The following is a 23,102-nucleotide window of genomic DNA, read 5'->3' as shown; positions in this document are numbered from 1 at the left end:
AGGGGACCCCAGCATTCCTGGAATCGCCACCGTGCCATCCCAGGGCCAGCCGGGATGCCCAGCTGCTGGCACGCAGCAGCAGCTGATCCCAGGGCCTTCAGGGAGTCATGGAATGGTTTGGGTTGGAAGAGGCTTAGAGCTCATCTTGTCCCACCCCTGCCATGGGCAGGGACACCTTGCATAGACCAGGTTCCTCCAAGCCCCGTCCAACCTGGCCTTGGTCCCCTTCCCCAGCCCATGGTGGTGACACTGATCCACACGGGAAGGTGACACCCCAGAACATCCAGTCACAGCGTCCCCAGGGATGGCCCTGCTCCAGGCCAAGAGCCCCCACGCCCCAAGTCCCCATTCCTGGGGGCCCCATCAGAGCAGAGAGACAAAGGGGGCCGGGGACCAGCTGCAGCCCGGGAATGTCCCCTGCCCTCGGCCCCCGTTCCCAGGGATCAGGTTTCCCAGTTCCCAGGCAACCCGAGCCCGGCATGGCTTTCCAGGCAGGCATTCCTGCACCCCCGGGGCTGGGGGCGAGGGGAGGGTGGGGAGGGGGCCGCCAAGGGGGCCACTGCCTGCCCCGGGCACTGGCAGGTGCTGGGAGTCAGGCTGGGGAGAGGCACCGGAAGGTGAGGCAGCACTGGGAGGGGGGTGCAGGATGTATCCCCAAAGCTGGGAGTGGGACATGCACCCCAAGAGCTGGTCCCCAAACCCATGGAGGGTGCTGAGGGCAGTGCCCATGCCAGTAGCATCGCCAGCATGCCCAGGATGTGAGGGATGCCAAGCGTGGCCAGCAGAGCAGGGAGCTGCTGCCAGCACATTCCTGCCTGCTGGCGGGGTGGAGTGACAGAAACAGGTCCTGAGGCTGGATCCACCTCCCTGGATGGGGGAACCCCAAAACAGAGCAGCAGCTGTGGGGATGAGGGTGGTCCCTGGTATCACCACCTCATCTGAGGGATCCTGGCCCCATGTCCTATCCAGCAGTTCCATGCCACGCTCCGCTACACTGGCAGAGAAGCTCCCAGGACACCCCAGTGCCCCCCACCCTGGGCCATCCCAGCTCCACAGGGCTCCTGGATTCCCTCGGGTGCTTTGGAAGCCCAAGGTGCAGTGCCATGGGGCACCGGTGGAGCACCAGAGCCACCAGCCCTGGCACAACCGCGGGCACGGCGGGGGCTCAGCTCGCCCTTCGTTAGCACAATCACATCACCTCTGACAGCAGCATATTTCTCCCCAGCCGTTTCTCACCAGCCACTCGCTAACGAGCTCGGGGCAGTAACGAGGGCTCAGAGAGAAGGGCACCCTCCGCTCACCCACCCTCCCAGCACCCAGCGGGTTCTGCTCCCACACGGCGCTGCCCCACGGGGCCATTTCTCCCCAGGCACTGCCTGTGCCGCTGCTGCGAACACCAACACAGCCCCAAACCAGTTTGTGTAGGGCCTACAGTAATGCGTGTGTGGCTGGAGCCCATCCCCAGGCAGGAACCAGCCACAGGCACGGGCTGGGGACAAGGACACGGCTGGCGGAGTGGCGGGGGCAGGGTCACCCCTCGTCACAGCACCCGCTAGCCTCCCTCCTCCCGGTTTAATTATCAGCATTTTCCCAGGTTCTCAAGCAGCCGAGCATCCGCCTGCTCCCTCCTTCCCGCTCTCCTCCAGCTCCTGCCTGTGCTCCTGCTGAGCGGAAATGCCACCGCAGCCCAGTCCCCGTCACTAAGGGACGAGCAGCACTCGACGTTGTCACTCACCCTGGTCCCCGGATGGCATCGGGGCAGGAGCTGTTCAGCCGCCGCCAGCTCTCCCTTCCCACCGGTGCTGCCAGCTGGAGGTGAGTACGAGCTCCCATCAGCATCCCACTGGCAGCTCTCATCCTGCCTGTTCTCCTCAGCTGGCACCCCAAACCTTTGGGGACCAGCGCAGTGACAGGGCACGGTGACACCGCCTGCCTGGGACAGGACTGTATTCCCCTCCCTTACTGTTATCAGGTCATCAAAATTTCATCATCGCTGTGCCCAAGCACTAATGGCTTCCCAAGCAGCATCAAATTTTAATTTTCCCTTCCTCTCCCCTAAAAGCCACTCTCCTTCCCGAGCCGGAGCCTTGCACCAGCAAATGTGGCAGCGCTGGCAGGGACGAGCGAGCCAGGGAAGGAAACCCTGGGCTCAGCCATCCCCTCCTGCCCTGATGCCATCAGTACAGAGGAACCAGCAGCTCCCGAAGTCCCGGCGTGAGCCCGGCACCAGCATCACGTTCCCAGGAAGGACAGGGGCTTGTCCTTGTCCCCCTCCCACCCAGCCCCACAGGGCACCGTGTGTGCAGACGTGCCCAGGCCCCACACACGGGGAGAGAAGATGCTGGAACTCCCCTGCTGCCACCTCTAATAAGCCTCTTTGGTGGAAGCTGCCCATGGCAGGCCCCTGCCCCAAATCCCGTCTGGAACCTTAAGCCTCCCAAATCCCTCCTGGGACTGGCCGCAGCCTTCTCAATCCCATTAGAGGTGCTGTGCCACGGGGGGTCCCGGGCTGTGCCCCCAGCACCGGATGTGAGGAAACCACATCTCTGGGTGTCAGAAAATCTACAGTGAGCAGGAGGGGGCTGGGGACCCCCAGGCTCTCCCCAGCTCTTGGGGAGCCCTTTATTGCCTTGTTCAGCCAGAGGAGCCTTGGCTGGCAGGGTGGGCTGCCCGTGCCCCCAGCCCTGGCACAGCCCCCGGGCCCGGCACAGGTCGCACTGCGACAGCTCCCACCCGGGCAGCGCTGCCGGCTGAGCCTTCCCCCGGCTCCGCATTGGGCTCCGGGTAATTAGCACGAGGCCCCTAATCAATAAGTTATTTTTTGCCACGGGTAATTAATAATCACACAGCACAGACGGGCTGTAATTAAACTTCCATCCCCTCTCTCACGGGCAGCAAAGGGCCTTTTTTCTACCAACCACAGGTATGGATGTGCCTCACCCCGTGCCCGGGCAGCCTCTGCGCCCCAGCCGGGGAGGTCTCGCGCCGTCGCCTCCTCCTTCCCTTCCCGATTGATCCCATTTTCTTTGGCTGCCAGAATCAATAGCCCCGGCACAAAGCGCTGCTGCCCCTCACTGCCAGCCCTGCCTGCCCCACCGCAGTGGGGACAAACCGGAGCCTGGAGCCCTGTGCCGGGCTGTCCCCAGCCCCATCACCCCACTCCCTGTCCATCCCAGCGGGATGCAGCGGAGAGCGCCGGCACCCCACGGGCACCGCAGCCGGGAGGTGACCCTGCTGGCGCGTCCCCAGTGCCACCCGCGGGAGGGGAGGCGGGCACGTGCCAGGCTTTGGGAATGATCCCTCCAGCAGATCCAGCTCGCTCGTGGCCGCTGCCACGCCGGGGCCGGGCACCGAGCAATGTCACAGCGCCCGCGAGGACGTGACACGCGCCGCAGAGAGCCAGAGCCGCAAAGCTCGGCTCCTGCGCCAGGAGAGCAGAGCAAAGCCCCTTCCCCACCCCTCCAGAGGGCTGGGGCACAGGCAGCCCCACATCTTCCACCCCACAGCGAGACCCCGGAGCCCCGCGCATAAATGGAAGGAGATTGGGTCACCCTGGGAGCCCGTCCCGCAGGCAGGGAACAAACGGATCACAGGGGACCCGCCAGCCGGAGACGCCAGCCAGGAGAAGAGAAACTCGGCAAGGGAGTGAATCAATCAAAGAGACCTTCAGAGCTCCCCACACTGGGCCTGCCCGGATAATATACTGCCGCTTTAGATGTTATGTTCTGAACTTAATTACTGAGAAATTATAGCAGTGCTGGGGGAGGCTCAGGGGGAGCGGGAGCACGGGAGCGCACAGGGACTTCTGGCTCCACTTGCTGCCACAAACAAGGGCAAGAAATGTCGTGGGTGAGGACCCCCGGCGCTGCGCTCAGCTGTGCCCCCCCCGTTCCCAGTCTGGATCTGCTCAGTCCAAGCGCAGGGACAGAGGCAGCCACGCTGCAGCCCTGCCAGCCGGGAGCCTCCTCTCCAGGCCCGCAGGTACCCTCACGGCCAGGAAGGGGACCACAGGATCCCCCCGGCCCCTCTGAACCCCAGCTGCACCCCAAAGGGCCACAAACTATTTTTATATCCCTGTGGGGTAGTGAAGCAGCTAAAACCAGCCTGTTCTGTGCCCGAGCCCCAAGGGTGAGGAGCCGAGAGGGGCTGACCCTGCCCGGCAGCCCTGCAGCCCCCAAGGGTTGTTGAGGTGCAGTGGGAGCCCCAGGCACCCACAGGGGCTCGGGGGTGCAGACTCCCCCAGCCCCCTGCTAGCTCGTACCAGCAGCTGGAAGTCGATGGACCAACATCAGGGTAGGAGCTGCTCCCTGGGAATCCCCCAAACTTGCACCCCGGATTTTGGGGTACAATGGGGTCCCCGGGGGGGGGTGGGGGGGGGGAATGGGCGACGCTACCCCCGCGGTTGCTCACCCTCCCAATGTAGTCCAGCACAGACTCTACTTCATGCTCAGTGCAACACGTTCCCCCCATCTCCTGCCTGAAGGCAGTTATGGGGAAGAGGAGGCAGAGCAGAGATCCATGCTGCTCGTCCCCCTGAACCCCCCCGGACACCGCGCTGCACCCGGCACCGGCGGGCCCCGAGTCCTGGCTCCGGGGAGGCTTTGCGAATATCACGGATGCTGCTCTTCCCCCGGCAGGAGCTCCAGAGCCGCCTCCTTCCCACCCCCCGGCTGGCACACCGATCTCCCAGCCCAGGGTAGCAGAAGGCTCGGTCGAGGGGTGCACCGCGGGGACCCTCCATCTCTCCGTAGTCCATCTCCCGCTGCCCCCCTCATCCCCTTACCTTGGGCGCCGGCTCCCGGGGGGCCGGGCAGGGCGAGCACGGCGAAGCAGAGCAGCCCCCAGCTCCGGAGCCGGGCCATGGCTCCGCCGAGACAAGCTGGGGGGGTTGCGGGGGGAGAACTTCCCCGACTTTATAATCCGGGCGGCTCTGGCGCAGGGACCCCCGCAGCAGCGCTGCTCAGGGGGAGGCGAAGGCGCCGGGGTGAAGGGCTCCTCGTGGGGCTGGGGGCGGTCCGCAGGCAGCTCCCCACCATCGGCAGCTTCCCCAGGGACGTGCGGAGCCGGGACCACCAAATCCGGAGCGGAGCCGGCAGCCGAGCCCCTCCCCGAGCGCGGCGCCCCGCGTCAGGGAAGGGGACGGGAAGCGCAGGGCGCCGCGCCCCCGGCCCCTCCTGCCCGCCCGGGCTCCATGGGGGCCGGGTCCCCGTCGCTCCGGGGCCGAGCGAAAAGTTTGGGGGCGGGGGGCGGCCCCTCCCCAGTGCTCAGCTTTTGCCTAGGGACATCCCCTCCTCGGTGGCTCCGGGCGACAGGGGGAGGGTTCGTCCCCGGCGTGGAATGGGGGAAAGTGCGGCGGCGGCGGGCGGCGGCGCGGAGTCCCGCTCGGAGCCGCCGGCGATGCGCCGCGGGCGGACTGGCGGCGCCCCGCCGACCCCTCTCGGCGCTCCGGCCGCTGCTGCTCCTCCTGCGCGGTGCGGCGGCGGAGTGAGCGGCGGCGGCGGGGCTCGGCGGAGCCGGGGGCAGCCCGAACAGGAGAGGCGGGGAGACGGCGCGGCCCCGAGCGCTACCCAGCGGCCGCGGAGGGAGCGGGCGCGTCCCCACCGGCCGCCCCCGGTTCGTGCGGAGCGGGCGGGTCCCCCCCGCCCCCGGTGCCCCCGCTGTAGAAGCAGCGGCTCCTGTCTGCAGCTCCCACCCTAACCCACCCCTCGCTGCCCCAGTCCCTCCAACAGCACTCAGAGCATCAGCGCTCGACCCCTGCGAAGAGGACACAGCACATCCCCCAGGTAGCTCTAAGGCAGAACTCAATGACACAGGATTACCAAAGCAAACGTTTTAGGCTTCTCAGGAAAAACCCCGACAAAACGTTTAACCCCAGAGATGACCCAGCAGCACCTCCCTGACAACACACCACCACATCAGGCCTGATCCTGCAATTCCTCAAGCCCAGAGCTCCCAACAGGATCACACATCCTTAAAAGATGTCTGTGCTTTCTGCTAGCACATAGCACAGTGCCTTGCATTAGGTAGGGGAAAGCAGCTCAGTCACGGCTGCTACCGAGCATTAACACCCAAGGACCTGCACCATCTGCACAGGAGGAAATACCCATCCGGAATTCTGGATCAGCCTCCTGAGCACACACGGCACCTCTGAGCCAAGGGACCTGCAAGGATCAGGGTGAAATGAAAGCATGAGCAGATTAGCCTGGAGCCAGCCCCGGCACTGCCAGGTCACACCAGGGCAGGGACGGAGGGAACACTCTCCCACAGGCATTGATAGAGCTGTGTGTGACAATGCCCGGGCACCGGTGTGCATTTCCACTACAATGTAACACTCACGTGTAAATCCTGCACAGTCCTTGCAGGGACAATGCCTGTGTGCACGTTGCGTATTTGGAGAGCTACTGCCAAATTTCCCATCGACCTCTTGAAGAGAGACTGAACAATAACCCAGCACTTGCCCACCCCGGCATTAATCAGCTCCGTGGCTGGCATTCTCAGCTGAGATGATGGGATCAATGTGCTGTGGGAGGCAGCAATCCTGGCTCACCCCTCAGGGAGGTGTTTCCCGCTGCCGGCTGGAACAAGCAGAGGGAGAGGCTGCCCTGCCAGGGGTGAGCTCAGCCCCCGTCGGGGGTTCAGACCCATTCCCCAGGCACCTCTACATGAGCTGCAGCCACAATAACACTCAGCACGCTCCCAGGCCCATGCAGGATCAGGGCTTTGTTCCATGAAGAACAGGAATTCCTGTCTCCAGGGCCATAAATCCGGGTCTGACCCTGGTGCCAGCACTGATTTATGGTTATTACCATTAATCTTGCAGAGCTGTGAGTAGTTTATTACCCACTTGCACAGGTACCTGGTTCTCCACGGTCACCCAGACTGATTGAGTCTGGATCTCACATCGATGTTCCCACCAGAGCACATCCCCCCCTCCCAGTGCTGCCAGCTCTGTGCCAGCTCTGCTCTGCCCAAATCCCTCCAAGCAGGAGCAAGTTCCAGCAGGTAACACCACACCTGTCTCCAGACACGTGTGGAAGAGCCCGGAGCTGCTCCGTACAGCGCTGGCACATGCCAGGGATCAGAGAGGGCAGCGGGCTCCGGTGGCCCCACATTGCCACCCACCCCGTGTCCCTGAGGACATTCCAGGTGACGCCCGGGTAGGAGGCTGTGTCCTCCCCGTGCTGCTGGGTCACCCCGGCCCCACACAGGGCATTTCTCCATTTCCCATGAGTTTTGGCCCCCTCCTCCAGCAACATTACTGGGAATCCCAACTTGGCCTACAATTTGGGGCAGCACCACTTACAATTACAGCAGGGATCGTGACAGCACACCCCTACAGACCGCCGTGAGCCACATCACACGGCTCCTGCCTCTCCAAGACTCCTCTAAAAGGGGGTTTTGAGCTCCTCTCTCAATCGCTGACCCCGGCACGGGGGTCTCCAGTCCCCACAGGCAGCTGCACATCTCCGAGCTGCGGCCGGAGCCCCGGCCAAGGAGCGGCCGGCCCCGCGAAGCCGCCGGCCGCGGGCAGCAGGAACCCGCCCCGGGGCTATTTGCGGATGTGAACGCTGTTATTTTGCCTCCTGCTTGAAGAGGGCGCATCAAAGTCAAACCCAAAATACGGCGCTGGGCTTGAATTAAAAACTCTTGTCTGAAACCAAGGCAAGTTCCAAAAAAAGATCAAGGCTTTGTTTGAAATGTAAAAGTCTTTGCTGGCTTGTCAGGAGCTTTGGGGACCAGCATTATCCAAAGGCTGCAGGACAAACAGCCAAGAGCTTCAGCCGTCCTCAGCATCCCTCACCTTCCTCAGAGGAGGCACCGACTCCCAGCAGCATCCCTGTTCCTTGAGCAGGAGAGCAGCATCCACTCTCCCTGCTCTGGGAAAGGGCTGGGAAGCGCAAGGAGAGGTCGGAAGCGCTGCCCGTGAGTGAGAGACTCCAGGAGCTCAGTCCTTCCACGCTATCAAAGGGGAGAGGAGATGGATGTAAGCACAGGCTGTCAGCACCGACGCAGGGAAGAGAAATTGGATCCGGGAGGCTCGGCAGCCTCACGGACAGCAGGGTAACAAGCTCCCACAGGCAGCAAGAGAAGCCAGAACAACCCAGACCAGCAACAACGTGCACATTTCTAGTAGGGAGGATAACTCTGGCTGCAGCAAGGCTCCCTAACACCTATTTTTTTGTAATTAAGATTGAAAGAGGCATTTTTCTCCAGAAGCATCAGCTCTGCTGGAAGAGTCAATCTGGGGTAGCGCTGCAGGCCAGAGCAGCCTCTGCAATCATTTAACTGCTCCCTTCAAACCTGGGCTTAGCACAGGTCCCCTCTCCCCGGGGCTGCAGCTTGGGATGAGTCACAGCCACCTCATTCCCTGGGCCCTGAGGGCCCTCCCCAGCCCTGGAAGGCCACACACAGGCAAAGGCCCCATTTTTGGCAGGGCTGAAGCTGCCTCTCCTTGAAGGGCATCAAACAGGGCTCCACACTGCCCTCGGGAGCTGTGCAAGGAGCCTCTTAAGAGGCTCGGAACAGAAACATCTTAAATCTTTTATAAGTTAAAAAAATACCAAGGAAAGGAACAGCACCAGGAGCGCGCCCTCTCCTTCCTGCCAGGGCTGCTCCTCTTCCCAGCCCTGCAGCTCTCTCCCAGCATCAGCTGTTCGGGGCATCTCAGCCCAATTAAGATCTTCCTTCAAGCCCCCAGCAAGCCCGTGCTCGATGCTGGGGGCTCTGAGCTGGCAGAGAGCAGCGCAGCGTCACCTCCCCAGCACTGGGGACAGGACTCTCATGTCCGAGCTAGAACCTGGTTCTCTCCTTGGGGAGCTTTGGGAACAAGCCACGAAGGGCCAGAGACTTTGCAGGGAGACCTGCCCGTGGCTGCCTTCGCTCTGCTCTGCCTCTGCACCCATCAGATGGGCCCAAGTAATCCACAAACTGCTGGAGCAGGGGGTTAAGGGTGGATGTGGGGACCATGGGACCCCCACCGAGCCAAACCACCCCCTGGTTCCCCTCCAAACACGAGGGTTTGGCACACGGAGCAGCACCACGGACTCTCAAACCCCCGCTGGTGTTGGCATTAAAGCTCCTTCTCCTGCTCTGAAGCCCCTCTAATTGAGCACCCTGGGACAGCTCCTCACCTTCCCCTCTGCCCGTGCAGAGCGCAGGTGGAAGGCACTAATCCCAGCAGCCGGGGAGGAGGGCAGAGCAGGAGCCTTTGCTCCGTCCAAAGCTTTTATCCTCCTCCCCGCTGCGCCGGCGGCTCCCGAGGAGCTCAGGGCAGCGAGGCAAGAGCTGCTCCCACCGGCGGGGGGGCCTCTCTCCCACGTAACAAGCAGGATGTGGGGGTTCCCACCTGGATCCCCGTGTGCTGCTCCATGTAAGAGGGGCTGAGGGTGGGGGAAACACCATTCCTGCTGCTCCAGACCCTTCCATCCTCAACTGAGGGCTCACATTGGTGAATCCTCCTCCAGAACACCTTTCAGCTGCAGGTACTGGGGGGAGAAACATTTCTCTGGAACCATGGAACCAGGACCCCCCCAGACACACAAACTGCTCCTCCACCGCCCTGCAAAGCCAAGTTTTCCTTTTCCTACAGGCTGGAAAGAGCCAAGAGAAGCCCCAGGATGAGCCATGGCGAAAGTTGGCTCCACTCTGCAGCAGGAGGGCAAAGGTGCAACCCCCAGTTTCAGAGCTGACCCCACAGCCCAAGACCACCAGCACAGAAACGCCCGTTCAGCAGCACCAGCCCCCACCAACAGCCCAGGCCTCAAGGCTGAGTTTTTAAATCAGGAGATTAAAAATTTAAACTAAGGCTCTGGCTCATTTTAACATGATTTCTTAACATTTAAAGGCCACCTTCCGAGCGTTCCTCGGGAACAGCAGCTGGGGACCAGCCAGGTTTGCTGGGGGCTGCATCCAAGTCTCTCACTTAATCACACGCTTCCAGGAGCTGAGGTTTTCAAGGCGCTCACTGCTGACCCCTCCCAGCAGCCAGGGCCAGGCTGGGGGTGCCAAAGCCCCCCCAAACCCTCTCCCCTCAGCCAGAGCGTCTGCAGTAACCCCATCCCTGATTCCCACATCCAAAGCTCAGAGAAGTAGGGGTTTTGTTGGACAATCCAGACCAAAAGAGACTTGGGGGGGACACCAGATCAGTTTTTAGGAGATGTCACATGTGCTCTCACTCTCCCAGCACCCCTGACCTTTCCATCACCACCTGAAGCTCCCACAGATCTGTGGATGTCCACAGCAGCCCTGGGCACTCTTCACACCCCATAATTTGTGGTTCCTGCCAGCAGAACCCCACAAAAGCATCAGAGCCCAAAGCCCACCTTACCAATCCCCAACGGGTGTGACTCGTGGCTCATCCCTCATGGAAAGGGCCGGCTCCAGCATTTCCTTGCCCTGGCACAGGGTGGGCATCCCAGAGCAGCTGCACAGAAACCTCATCCCAACTCTGCTCTGCACTGAGGCAGGAGATTTAACCCACCCGCAGCTGAAACCCCGCCAGGCGTGCTCAGGGGGTACCTGGGGCCCCCAGCCTGCAGCTTCCCAACTCCCTCCTCTGCTGCCAAGGGAAGGGGGGAGCCCTGTCCCTGACAGTGGGGCAGGATCCTGGCTGGGGGCTCCAGCCTTGACTGCAGGTGATAAATAATGAGTGAAAATCGGGGAAATAGTAAATAATATATTTATAGACCTGCATAATGGATGACACCAAGCTCAGGCTGCGGCAGGAGATCCCTGCCTGGCAGGGGAGTGGGCACAAGTGAGGACACGGCGAGGGGGACACGTGGCTCTGGCCAGCTCCCCAGGCTTGTCCCCCCATAAAAGTCAGCCTTTCCCTTCCCCACTTGTGTTCCCACAAAGCCCCAGGGGCCTTTTAGGGAGATGTAATTACCAGCTCCTCAATCAATCCCGTCAGCAGCAGCCAAACCTCAAAGTGAATTATCCCATAATTGGGTTGGGATCAGGCTGTGGGGGCACCCAGGCAGGAGGGGAGGGTCCCTGCCCAGCCCCCTCCCCACGCAGAGCCCACCCATCCTGCTGGATTCGCTGCTCCAGCCAGCTCAGCTCTGCTCCCCCAGGGGCTCCGGGTGTTCCTGAGGTCACCACACCCCAAGCATCACCCCCTGTCACCCCAGGGAGCATGGAGACGCTCAGGAAATGGATTCTGGCTGGCTCCCGCCGAGGAATTCTGCTTCCAAGGGGCCGTGGATGGGATTTGCTGTCTCTTGTCACCCCTGAGAGCTGTTGACTCGTTAAGCATTGGCGAAGGACGAGGCTCTTGGTCTGAGCCCTGGCACTGCTCTCGCAGCACATTCCTTCGCACAACAAACATCCCTGTGGGATACAAGGGGAAAGACCCCACAGCTGGAGCAAATTCCCAGCACAACCCCGCAGGCAAGACGTGGGGGAACCACCCCTGGTGCCTCAGTTTCCCTGGATGAGGTCCAGCCCCGCTACACCATGGGTGAGATGGGGACAGGGATGGCACGGAGCCCTTCCCAACTGGTTGGTGCCACCGCCTTGCTGGGAGCGAGGCCGGGAAAGATCCATCTTGCTGCCCGCTGGATGAAACAGCTACATTTCAGATAATTCCAGATAGTAAATTTTTTGAGTCCCTATAAGCTAAAATCAATATTGGCACAACTGTGCGTCATTAAAAACTAAATGAACATGACAAAGCCAAACTGCTGCCTATTAAACAAATGAGTTTCTATCCACACAGGCACAGCAGGTTCTGAAATCCTTTATTCCAGGAGTAGCGCTTTTATCTGAGGGGTGGGAACATGCGGGAGCACAGAGCCGTGTGTTCCTGCCCTTCCCGGGACACCGGGACGCGCTGTACCGGGAGCTCAGCCGTGCACTGGGCTGCCCTCGGCTTCCCGAGCTCGGGACCGGGATGGAGGAGCCCCACAGGGACCAGGATTTGGGGCAACAGGGAAAAGCCATCAGGAGGACACCTCGAGGTGAGGGACACTGGGACAAACCGGGGTGCTCTGGGAAGGGCTGAATGGGAGAGGGTAGGGAGGGGGAAGGTCGTGTGGTGATGGTGCTGCAGGGATGGGGCAGCGACACCAAGGCAATGAAATGGTGACACAAAGACAGTGTCATGACAACGCCATGATGACACAACAGTGACACAATAGCAGTGCAATGGTGACACAATGGTGACACAATGGCAGTGGTGACACAATGGTGACACAATGGCAGTGCAGTGGTGACACAACGGTGACACAATGGCAGTGCAGTGGTGACACAACGGTGACACAATGGCAGTGCAGTGGTGACACAGAATGCAGCCGTGACACCATGGCAGTGCCATGGCAATGCGAGAGCTGCACCCCACGCCGGGCACTGCGTCACTCCCTCCCTGGAGCTGAGGCAGGAACCTGCACTGGACCTTCCCAGCCCAAATCTGGGAAGTCCTGGCAGTGCCCCCCGTCCTCTCCAGACTCTGGGAGGACCAGACTCTGCCTGTCACCCTCATCTGCCACCATCACTCCGCGCTGTCACGGGCACACACTGGGGACACTCTGCCAGCCGCCCACTGCCTGTCCCCGTGCTGTAATTCCCGTGTCCTGATTGTGTCCAAGCTCTCCGCGCACACCCGGAGGTATCCATGTGAGGAGGTGCTGGGAAGGGGGAAGGGGCCGGGGCTGCTCGGCTGCCGCCTCCCCGCAGCTCCCAGCACATCCAGCAGCCGGCAGGAAAGCCGGGAAGCGCCGGGAAAGGTCAGCGCGCTCAGCCATGGGAAGGAGAGCGCTGGAGGGCGGCTGAGCCGCTCCCACCCGTGCCAAAGGCTCCGGGGGTGCTGGGGAAGGGTTCCCCATCACCTTCCTCCGGGACAGACCCCCCCAGCGCGGACACGCGGGGGCCGCTGGAGCCCCGTGGGCTGTGCCGAGCTCCGCGCCCATCGATGGCTCCAGGTGACCTCCTGTAGCCCCCCCACAGTGCCCTCCCTGGGGACATCCCCCCATCCTTCCCGCTCCTTCCCCCACCAGAATCTTCTTTTCACTGCTTGTCCTCTATTTAACATTCCAGTTTCTTCTCCTTATTCCTCATCTTTTCCATTATGGTTCCCATTTCCTCTTTTTAAAGCTTTCTGACATGGAACTATTTTATTTTTGGGAGCTCAGGGGAGGCCTTGCTTGGCACAGGTTCCCTGGACATCCGCTGCTTAGGCCGGTTTGGGGGGCTGTGGGGAGGGGATCCATGCAGGTCCCTTCCAACTGGAAATATTCCACTCCTTTCTATCCAGAAGTGCTTCATTTCTGCAGCCTGCTTAGGATTTGGGGGAATCAAGGGGAAAATGGGGGTTTGGGGAATTCTGATTAGGATTTGGGCGAGCAGAGCCCCATGTCCCTGTGCCACTCTCTGGAGGATTCCAGAGCCTCGCTGGGTTTTGGGGGTGATGAATTGTGTCCACACCTGGAGTTTTGGCTTCCTGGAGCCACCAACTGCCCGTGGCACACGAGCGCAGTGCCGGTGCCACTGGTGCAGGGTGATGGATTGTCCTGCTGGGGACTGTGGAGCATCCCAGCTCCTGCCTTGGTGGCACTGAGGGCTGTCACTTGGAGACCATCAGCGGAGTGTGAAGTTCACCTCTGCAAGGAGAAAAAGCGACTGGGAATGGAAAACCTAGGTTGAGGAGGGATTTTCCCAAGGAAAACGTGCATGATCCAGCCATGGCCTCCAGCCCCATCCTGCCTGATGCTCCAGCAGGGGGATGGATGGCAAGGTGCTGCATCCCTGATCTGGAATTTCTCCCAGAAGGAGCTGGGAAGAAGCTGCACCACCAGGAATGCCAGACACAGGCAGAGGAGTCAATCCCATCCCTACAGAACCGAGGCTGGGAGGGCTGGGAGCTGCTGTGGAAAGTTTTATGGTGCTCGAATCAATCAGTGGGAATCCCATAAAAGTCAGTGGGTATAAATGGGTTCCTGGGATAGGTTTTGACATCCAATTGTCTTTTCCATTTCAGTTGTCATAAAGCTCTGCACACCCAGATATACAGCCCGAGCCAGGGTGCACACTCCGAAATCCTGATGTGCAGCCACGTGTGCCACAACCCCCAGCACACGTGCACCGGGAGGCTGTGGACACACGCATGGAAGAGCCCCCGCTCCTCCCAAGGACCCAGGGATCCATTTCCCTGCCGCTACCCACGGCAGGAGCAGAGGATGGGTGACAGGGGATCGATTTGTGAGGCTGTTCCAAAAAAAACCTCATTTAAAGGAAAACTTAGATGAGCAAGCAAGTCGTACATCATCTCCCTGTAAATCATTTGTCGGGCTCGGGGAGGTGAGTGACAGGGCACGGGGATGGGCGGTGGCTTGGGAAGGAGGGGATGGAGCAGGATCCCTGGTCGTGACCCCATTTTTGAGGCAGGGGGCTGGAGATGGGGGGCCTGGGAGCGGGGGCACCCCCCCATCCCCAACCCCCCACCGTGGAGCTGGAATCACCAGGAGAAGGTGACTCTGCCCTGCTGCAGCACTTCCAGATAAAGAATTATGGATAATTTCCTTCTGCCCATCTGGCACACAGGGAAGAAATGTGCAGGAATGAAACCACAGGCTCCGGAGTCTCCTTTTCCTCCTCCTTCCTAGTCTTGGGCTGTTTGGAATTGAGAGTTAAAGAAGGTGGAAGGGCTGGGAGGAAGAGGAGGGACCGTGTGGAGCAAAGGGGGCCTGGCATCCCACACCGGAGACCTGGAATCTCTGGGGTTCCACACTGGAGTCGCGGCACCCCTGGGGTCCCGCGGTGGAATCCTGTCATCCCTGTGGTCCCACACCAGAGTCCCGCCATCCCTGATGCCCCAGACTGGAGTCCCATCATCCTCGGGCTCCCCTGGCAGCTGGCACAAGTGCTCCTCAGCCGATAATTCACACCCAAGCCTCTGCCTCCCTTCCAAATCCATCTCTCCGGAGAGCAGGAACGTGCCGACAGGGATTTATCCCCTCCTCGGGGCGGGCGACTCCGTGCGAGCAGATGCCACTTTGTGTCACCGCCTGATTTCTCTCCCCTCGATTCGCAGCTCATCATCAGCTCCGGCGGTGACCGCTCCCCTAAATCACCGCCCCTGCTCCCCGCTGGGATTGATGCCCAGATTTTTCTCCTCTCCAAACAGCCACCCGCTGGCTGCGGCTCCGCAGGGACCCCCCGGATTGGGGGCTGGGACAGCGGGGCTCCGAGCTGGCCCCTAATCCTTGGGGAGCCTCGTACGAGAAAAGGGGGTGCCCGGGCACGCACATCCCAGCACCAATCCTGCTCCTCCGCGGCAGGAAGCACCGGGGTCCTGCTCAGCAGGGTCGGCATCCAAACCCGCGGCTCTCCCCGGCCCTGCGGATGAGCCCGGGCTCGTTCCCCGGCGCGGCTCTCCGGCTTGGCACCGGCTGCAGCCCGGCAGCCCCTGCCAGGCTCTGCCTCCCTGGCAAACAGCAGCTTCCTTCTGGCTGCTGCCAGGGCTGAGAATTCCAGAGAGCATCCAGGCTGCTGGCAGGGCTGGGGCAGCGGCGCCGGGAGCTCCTTTGGCAAAAGGGCCCTAAATGCTCGCATCGGTGTCCCCTGGGCGCTGGGACGGGCGGCGGCTGTCACCGCGGAGGGGCCGGGGATGGATGCACGGCCCTGTGCAGATCTGGCGGTGGATGATGCTCAGCACGTGCCGCGCTCCTGTTGGATTTTGTGGTTAAGTGATCAAGCAGAGGACGCCGGAGTCCCACCGGGGCTCAGCCAGGTCTGCTCCCGCCCCACGGAGCTGCAGGGAGGGAAAGGAGAGGTGGAGGGATCCTGTGCCAGACCCCAGTATCCCTACTCCAGCCTGAGCCTGGGCTGCAGCCAGAGGAGGCTGGAGGTGGATAAAGCTCATCTCCTCCAGCATATGGAGCTCAGAGCCAGCTGTCCCCAGGCAGCGGCGGGGCGTGCACGGGGAACAGTCCCACGAGCGCAGGGCCCTGCCAGAGCCTGCCCACATCCACATGCTCCTGTCCCCTGCCAGGATCCGTCACCGCCGGCTGCCTGGGGAGGGATGTGGGCACTGATCCGTGCTGGCCTCGGCTCCTGGCACCCGCAGACAAGGACATGGCACGGCCCCACAGCCCCGGGGAGGGAGCACTGGCTGCAGTGCGGGATGGAGCTGGAGGTCTCCGTGACCTCAAAAGGGAGGAATGGACCCTCCGAGCGCCCAGCTCGAGGCAGCAGGGACAGGCAGCTGGTGCCCCTCGTCCCCTGTGCCACGCTGGTGTGACCACGGCCCCCCCATGCACGGCCCCTGGGCATTAGGGACAGTGGGACTGATTTAAATCCACTTGAAGTGTCAGTCCCTCTCTGTCTCGTGTGACATTAGACTGTGGCATCACCAGGGCTGGATCCACGAGGTGCTGACCGAGCAGGATGAGACTCTGTGCCATGTCCAGCCTCAGGAATCAGGCTGAGCACAAGGGGGTTTGAGTCCATCTGCACCTCCCAAGGTGCCAATGAATCCCTCCCACTGCCACCAGCTCCTGCAGAACCCCCACCCCGTGTCTCCCCAACCTCTGGGAGCTGTGGCCCCCAACACCCCCCTCAGCACCTCAGGACACCTCCTGCCACCCCCTGCCGGAGCCAGGGCCGCGCTGGCAGAGGCTCCCCAGTGCAATGGCAGTAACAAGCTTCTGTTAAATAATTGAATTCCTCAAATCGTTCCCTTTTCCCTCCGGTTTTCGTACACATTTGTCACCGTGCCATTAGGCAGACGCTTTGCTCGCACTTCATTTATTCATAAGCGCGGCCGTGACAATGACAGCAGAGCTGAGCACAACCACTGGCACGGGACATGGCGGTCCTGGCACTCCCAGATCTCACAGTGGCACCAGGACGGTGACAACACCAGGATCACAGTGGAGGATGAGGGCTCTGTGCATCCCGCTTGTCACAGCTTCCCCATTTTGGGGGGCAGATGCGGACAATCAGCTCTGTGCCCGCTGCACCCCATCTCCTGCAGAGGCTTCAGGTGGTGGCAGCGCTGAGCTGCACAAGAACCACCCCAGGACATCTGGAATGCCCAGAGCTGGAGCTGCCTCTGCTTCCCATCTCCAGTGTGTTCAGGAGAAGGTCCCGGGGGGGGGATTAAAGGTAAATCCAGCCTTGCTCCTGTTCGGCAGAGCCACAGAGCCACCATGAGCTCCTGCACCAGTGCCACGAGCCAGGCAGATGGGAAAAGCCACTAAAGGTCATCAGGGAACAGCAATCCCTTGGTGTTGGATGTCACCGACCTCACGTGCAGCCAGGGACCGGCACCGTGGATTGCCACAGGCCACTGGCACGTGCCCATCCCACGGCCAACTGTGGGTGCTGCTGCCAGGACTGGCATGGCCAATGCAGCTCTGGGGTGGCCACAGATCCATACTCCTGGCCCTGGGCTCCTGTCAGAGCCCCCAAGGGACGGAGCACCCCGAGGGTGCCAAGCTGGAACCCCTTGATCCAGGTGGAGCATCCGCAGGTCCGTCATGCCATGCATGGTGCCACCTCCACGGGCTGGAGGCTGGAGGGACGTGCCTCGCCTCGCAGGAGCTCTGCTCAGCTAATTGCAGTAATTAGCCCGTAATGAAGCAATTATTTGAGGACGTGGTGCCATGTGTTCCTGCGGGGTGGGGAGGGATGGGGGACACAGTCTCAGAGCAGCTCGGTGGCAGCGGGCACAGGCAAGGGGACAAGGACACGGCACATCCCCCGAGGGGACCGAGGGGACATTGGGGGCACAGTATTTTCTCCATGGATTTTTGCCCGGGATTCCTGTTCCTCCACACGTCTGGTGAAAGGAAGAGGCCGGACCCCAGGGTGGGACCCCATGGCGGTGGCGGGAGGCACTGGGGTGGATGGAGCTGTGCTGGCGGGAGCTGTGTGGACACGTTGCTCCCGAGGCCTGTGCTGGAGCTGGAGCCAGGGAGTGCTGGAGCCAGGCGAGGGGAGGCCGCCAGCTGGCCGGCTCCGCACTGGATCAGCGCCCGGCTGTCTCTGCTTGCGTGGAAGTGGCCAAGTTAACCCCTCGAACATGGAGAGGGGCCGGGAGCTGCGGAGCAAAGGCATCTCCAGCCCTGGGATGCTGCCCACGGCCATGGTGCCCATCCCAGTGGCACCCTGCGGGCGAACCCTGCCCACCCAGGGACATGAGCCAGGGCATCACCCCTCTGCAGAGCTCCTGGGGCAGGGGAGGCACAGCTGGAACATCAGGATTCTCCTTGGGGCCTGCTGTACTCCAACCCCTCCCTGCTCACACCAACCCCACCAGAGCAGCCGACAGTCTGTATTCCCCTAATTTCACCCCCACGCTGGAGAAATAAGGCCCGTGCCATCTCTGATGAGGGACATGAGTAGCCTCCGACGGCATCACATCCACCAGAGCACCGGGACCCCCCCAGCCCCTCTGCGGCACCGGGAGCATCATCCAGGAGCGCCCCGGCTGTGCCGGGCTTGCGGCAGCAGAGCCCCCGACGCGGAGCGCGCCTGACAGGAATCGTGGCTCGGCGGGGAAGGAGCAGACGGGAGGGAAATAAAAGCAAATTACATCAGTGCTGGCATGGGCGGCCATCCCGGAGAGCTATTTCGGGAAGGGCCAGGCCGGCTGCGGGGATAAGCACTTGCAGATGTTGCTTGGAGCGCCTCGCAGGGCTCCTTCCGCCGGGACTGCAGGGAAGGGACACTGCCAGCGTGGGGACGCGGCGGTGGGACGGGGTGGGGGACCCTTCTCCATCCAACCCCACGGCGAGGGGATCCCTGGGTGGTGCTGGACGCCTGGATGCAGTCCTTGGACCACGGTGGGGATCCCCAACACTGTGTCTGGTGCCACATACACCAGGACAGCTCGGGGACAGCTGCGTCGGGGGGCACGAGGTGCCCGGCTGGTGCCCAGGACGTGGTGGCATCTCAAGGTGATTGGCAAGGGCAAGGAAAGAGAAACCTGGCCGTTGCCATGGTTACCACCTAACATCCTCCAGCACAGGCTCCAAGCAGTAACGCCGGTGCTGCATCGCCGGGATGGGTTGTGGCAGGGAAGGAAGGGATGGATGGCTCCCGGTTGTGCCGTTTGGTTTTGGGTAAAACTGAGGCTGCCTCTCAGCAAGAAGCAGCTGGGGGGGGGGCTTCAATGCACAATCACCCCCCAAATGCCCCCAAATCCTGCTCAGGATCCGAGCCCACGCAGGGATCCGGCCTTGGCTCCAGCTGCCACGGGCTGGAGCCCGGCTCAGAGCTGGGATCTGATCCCAGGTCTCCGTCAGCCTCCGCACTTCCCTCAAACCAAAGGAAACAGCAGCTCGGGGTGGAACTGAGTCAAATGAAAGACGTGGCAGATGTTTCTCCTCTCCCTCTGCTACATGGGACACGATGCTGCCCGGTCCCCATCCCCGGTGCCCGCCGTGTCAGCCGGTGGCACTGGATGATGGGCACCGTGGTGGCAGGTGGCATTTGCCAGCTGCCCCGGCAGCTGCGGGGAATGGGCACCGCCGCCACGACAGGCAGGAGTAGCCCATTTGTGAGCTGCTGCCAGATGTTCCTCTGCAAAATAATTTGATGGAAAAACAGGGAAGGAAGAATATTTTTCCAGCAACATCTTGCTTTAATATTAAAAAAAACCGGAAATAACGTTGGAAGAAGGAAAGCAGTGCCCACATTTATCCCCCTCCCGTGCACAAACAGGCTCTGTGACGCTGGGCTCATCCCGGAGGGATGCTTGTGTGGAATCCCAGTTCCAGGTTCCACAGCCCCAAGGAGCATCCCAGCATCCCGAGGAGCCCGAGGGTGCTTGGCCAGGCGCTGTGTGGGCTGGTGGCGCTCCGCAGTCCCAGCCGTGCAGAGGTGACAGACTGACCCAGCACGGCTGACACTCGGATTTATTGCCTGCACAGGCAGCCAAGGCCCTGCGCAGCCTCCGAGGAGGAGCCAAGGACAGCACGGTCCCTGCGTGACCCCAGCAGCCTCCCCCAGATCCTGGCTCCGGCCCCGCTGGCTCGGCAGGGAATGTGGGTGCCCTGGCAGCCCCAGGGGACACCAATCCTCATGGGGACCTCTGTGTCAGCCCCACATCACCTCAGGGAACCCCAGGGAAGGCAGAAAGCCCTAAAATCAGGCCAAGGGGAGGAGGAGGGGTTTTCCCACAGGGTTTGGTGTTCCCAGCCACATCCCTGCCTCCGTGCAGCCGGGTGCCAGGGGGAAGCGGGGATGGGATGGGGAACAGAGCAAGCCACAGCACAGGTGACCAGCTCTGGCCACAGGGCCACTGGCACACCCTGAATCCCCATTCCTTTTCTTTTGCCCATGCTTATCTTCCCATCCCCATCTCCATCCCATTTCCCTTCCGTGTCCCCATTCTCTCCCTCATGCCCATTCCCCTTCCCCTTCCCCTTCCCTTTTCCCTTCCCCATCCCTTATCACACCTCTTTTCCCATCCTATCCCACCCCATCCTCATCTCCATCTCCATCCCCATCCCCATCCCATCCCAATGGATCATCCCCACCATAATCCAGGCTCACTAGCATGTTGCTCCCACCATCCAGCAGCTCCAAACTGGGAGCAGGTGGGTCGGGCTGGAGAAGGAACAGAGCCAGGACATGGACACCAAAAACCATCATGGTCCCCAAGGAGAATAAAAGATCCCCTGGGAGAGGAGGGGGAAGGAGAAGAGAAAGGGGAAAAAAAAGTTCAATCAGCTTTGTAAAGGGCACAATTTACAAAATCCATTCCATATTTTACTAGGCTGGGATTTAGGGATTAGTCTGTAATACTTAGGTGGCTTTTTGTAATAAAACCCTGAGCTGCAGCAGCCTTGGGAAAGGAGAAGGTGGCAGGAGTCTCCTCTCCATCCCGCGCTCATTTTCCCAGAGTTTCCTCCTTCTTTCTTTCTTTTTACTTTTTTTTTTTGATCTCGGCAGCCCCGTTAATCTGGGCTTTATCTGCCTATGGAGGAGGCCTGAGCTCTTTATTGGATTTTTGGCAAGAATAAATGCTTTCATTTGGGATATTACGGAGACGATTCCGTGGGATTACGCCACCTCACAAACGCAACAGCGGGGATCAATTCCTCGCTGTGGGAACGCGCCCGTGCCTACGTGCTGCTGCCTCGGGGGTGTGGGTACAGCAGGTACAGCACGGGTACGGTGGCTTCGGCACAGCTGTGGCACAGATGTGGCACAGATGTGGCCATTATGCCCAGCCCTGACCCCATGGGCAGCCCCAGGATCAAACCAAAGCCATCTGGAGGTGCCATGGAGATGAGGCCACCAAGCAGGAATATCCCTGCTGGGGACAGCAGGGACAGAGCAGGGGGTGGAAGGTGGCAGTGCATCCCCCTCTCAGGAGGATCCCAAAGCCACCCCAAAGTTCTGAATCTCCTCAGCACCAACCTCAGCAGGGAAAGGAATCCCAGAGGCAGGAGCAGCTCCAGCCTCTCCTCCCAGCTCAGCCCCACCGCGGGACGGGGGCAGGGTCCCTGTCCCCTCCTCAGTGCGGGGCCGGTGCCACCGCGGTGTCCCCGCAGTGCTGTGGCAGAGGGTGGGCAGAGCTTTGGAGCGCGGGGCCGAGTGGGTGCGGGAGCCAGCGCGGTTGTCAAGTCTCCTAATTAAGAAAATCCTTTGGGGAATGCAGATCCCTCGGCTGCCGGGGCTGTGTGGGAGCACAGCCGAGCCGAGGACCTTGGGGACGGCAGTTTCATGGGGAAGACACCCCTGTCCCCATCCTCACACCCGTCCCAGCCCCACCAGTGATGCAGGCAGGGCCCTGCAGCCCCCAGCCCTCCCTGCGGGTGGGAGACCTGGCTGTTCCTTGGCATTGCATCATGGAAAAGGAATCTCTCCTCCATGGTGCCATGGCCAGCCATGGATCCCACCAATCCAATGAAGAAATCTGAGGGATAAGCGAGGCAGGAGAACCCCTAAGTCATGGCTGCCCTGAGAGGTTCATCAATAATGCACAAACTCAGGGCTGGGGAGGGCTTTTCCGGGTTAATTCCATGCACGGGGAGTGCCCGTGGCCACAGCAGCACAGCTCCCTGCTCCCGGGAAATTCCCGCCTGCAGGACTGACACATTTATTATTTCTCCCATAATTACGTTATTGTGAGCGTTTGTCAGGAAGCTCCCTGGGAGTCACGGCCCCACACGGGGCTCCCAGGCAGGAGCCGGCGCCGGAACGCTGACGGAGAGGGATTTGCTTGGGAAAGTAGGTCAGGATGGGACCTGTGGCCTCAGTGGCATGGCCCGGAGCTGGGATTGACTCCAGCTGCTGCACCGTGTCCTGGGATGGGGATGGGGATGGGGATGGGGATGGGATACGGATGGGATGAGGTGGTGATGGGAATGGCATGAAGATGAGATGGGGATGGGATGAGATGGGAATGGGAAAGGGGTGGGATGGGGCTGGGATGGGGATGGAAACAGGGATAGGATGGAGATAGGAATGGGAAAGGGCATGGGATTGGGATGAAGATAGTGTGAGGATGGGGATGGGGATGGGATGTGGATAGGATTAGACGGGAATGGGTTTGGAATGGGATGCGATGGGGAAGGGATGGTGATGAGGATGAGGATGAGGATGAGGATGAGGATGAAGATGAGGATGAGGATGAGGATGTGGATGAGGATGTGGATGAGGATGTGGCTGTCCTGGGGATGGGCACAGGGACACAGGGACACAGGGATGGGGCCGGGGCAGCGTGTGCCGTGTGTGTGGCTATTGAAGGCGTCGTTCCCGAGCCGCTGGATAATTGCAGCGCTGCCGCCCGGAGCCGAGCGGATGAGCCGGGCGACAGCTCCCAATTATTGCAGCGCAGCGGGAGAAAGGGAAAGAAAGGAAGAGAAGAAAAGCACAATTATCGGGGCCTCGGCGGCGCCGCACACGGCTGCAATTTCCAGGCACAGCCCCGCTCCCAGCGCATGACACTTCCCTTGATTTTTAAACGGGCACTTTTCCATCTCTGCCTCCTGTCCTTCAACCCACGGACACTGGGACAGGCTCCTGAATCCCCCCAGTGCTCCCTGAGCATCCCTGCCACCAGCTCAGCCCGGCCCTTGGCGGGTGCCACACCACCACCCATCTGTTTGGAGACTCCGATGGTTCCCCCGCTCCCATCTCACTCTCCC

At 61.3% G+C, this 23,102-nt stretch overlaps 1 protein-coding gene across 1 annotated transcript in view; it reads right to left on the bottom strand.

Annotated features, from left to right (window-relative positions):
• SDK2 (sidekick cell adhesion molecule 2) overlaps window positions 1-4,862 on the bottom strand; it is a 43,409-nt gene extending 38,547 nt beyond the window's left edge. Inside the window, exon 1 of the mRNA XM_069032497.1 lies at window positions 4,784-4,862. Within this exon, the coding sequence (XP_068888598.1) occupies window positions 4,784-4,862 (79 nt within the window). The remainder of the gene's footprint in view (window positions 1-4,783) is intronic.
• Between the last annotated feature and the right edge of the window lie 18,240 nt (window positions 4,863-23,102).

This window comes from Aphelocoma coerulescens, chromosome 18, assembly GCF_041296385.1.
Source record: "Aphelocoma coerulescens isolate FSJ_1873_10779 chromosome 18, UR_Acoe_1.0, whole genome shotgun sequence".
Lineage (NCBI taxonomy): Eukaryota > Metazoa > Chordata > Aves > Passeriformes > Corvidae > Aphelocoma > Aphelocoma coerulescens.
This window is presented reverse-complemented; position numbering and strand designations above follow the sequence as displayed.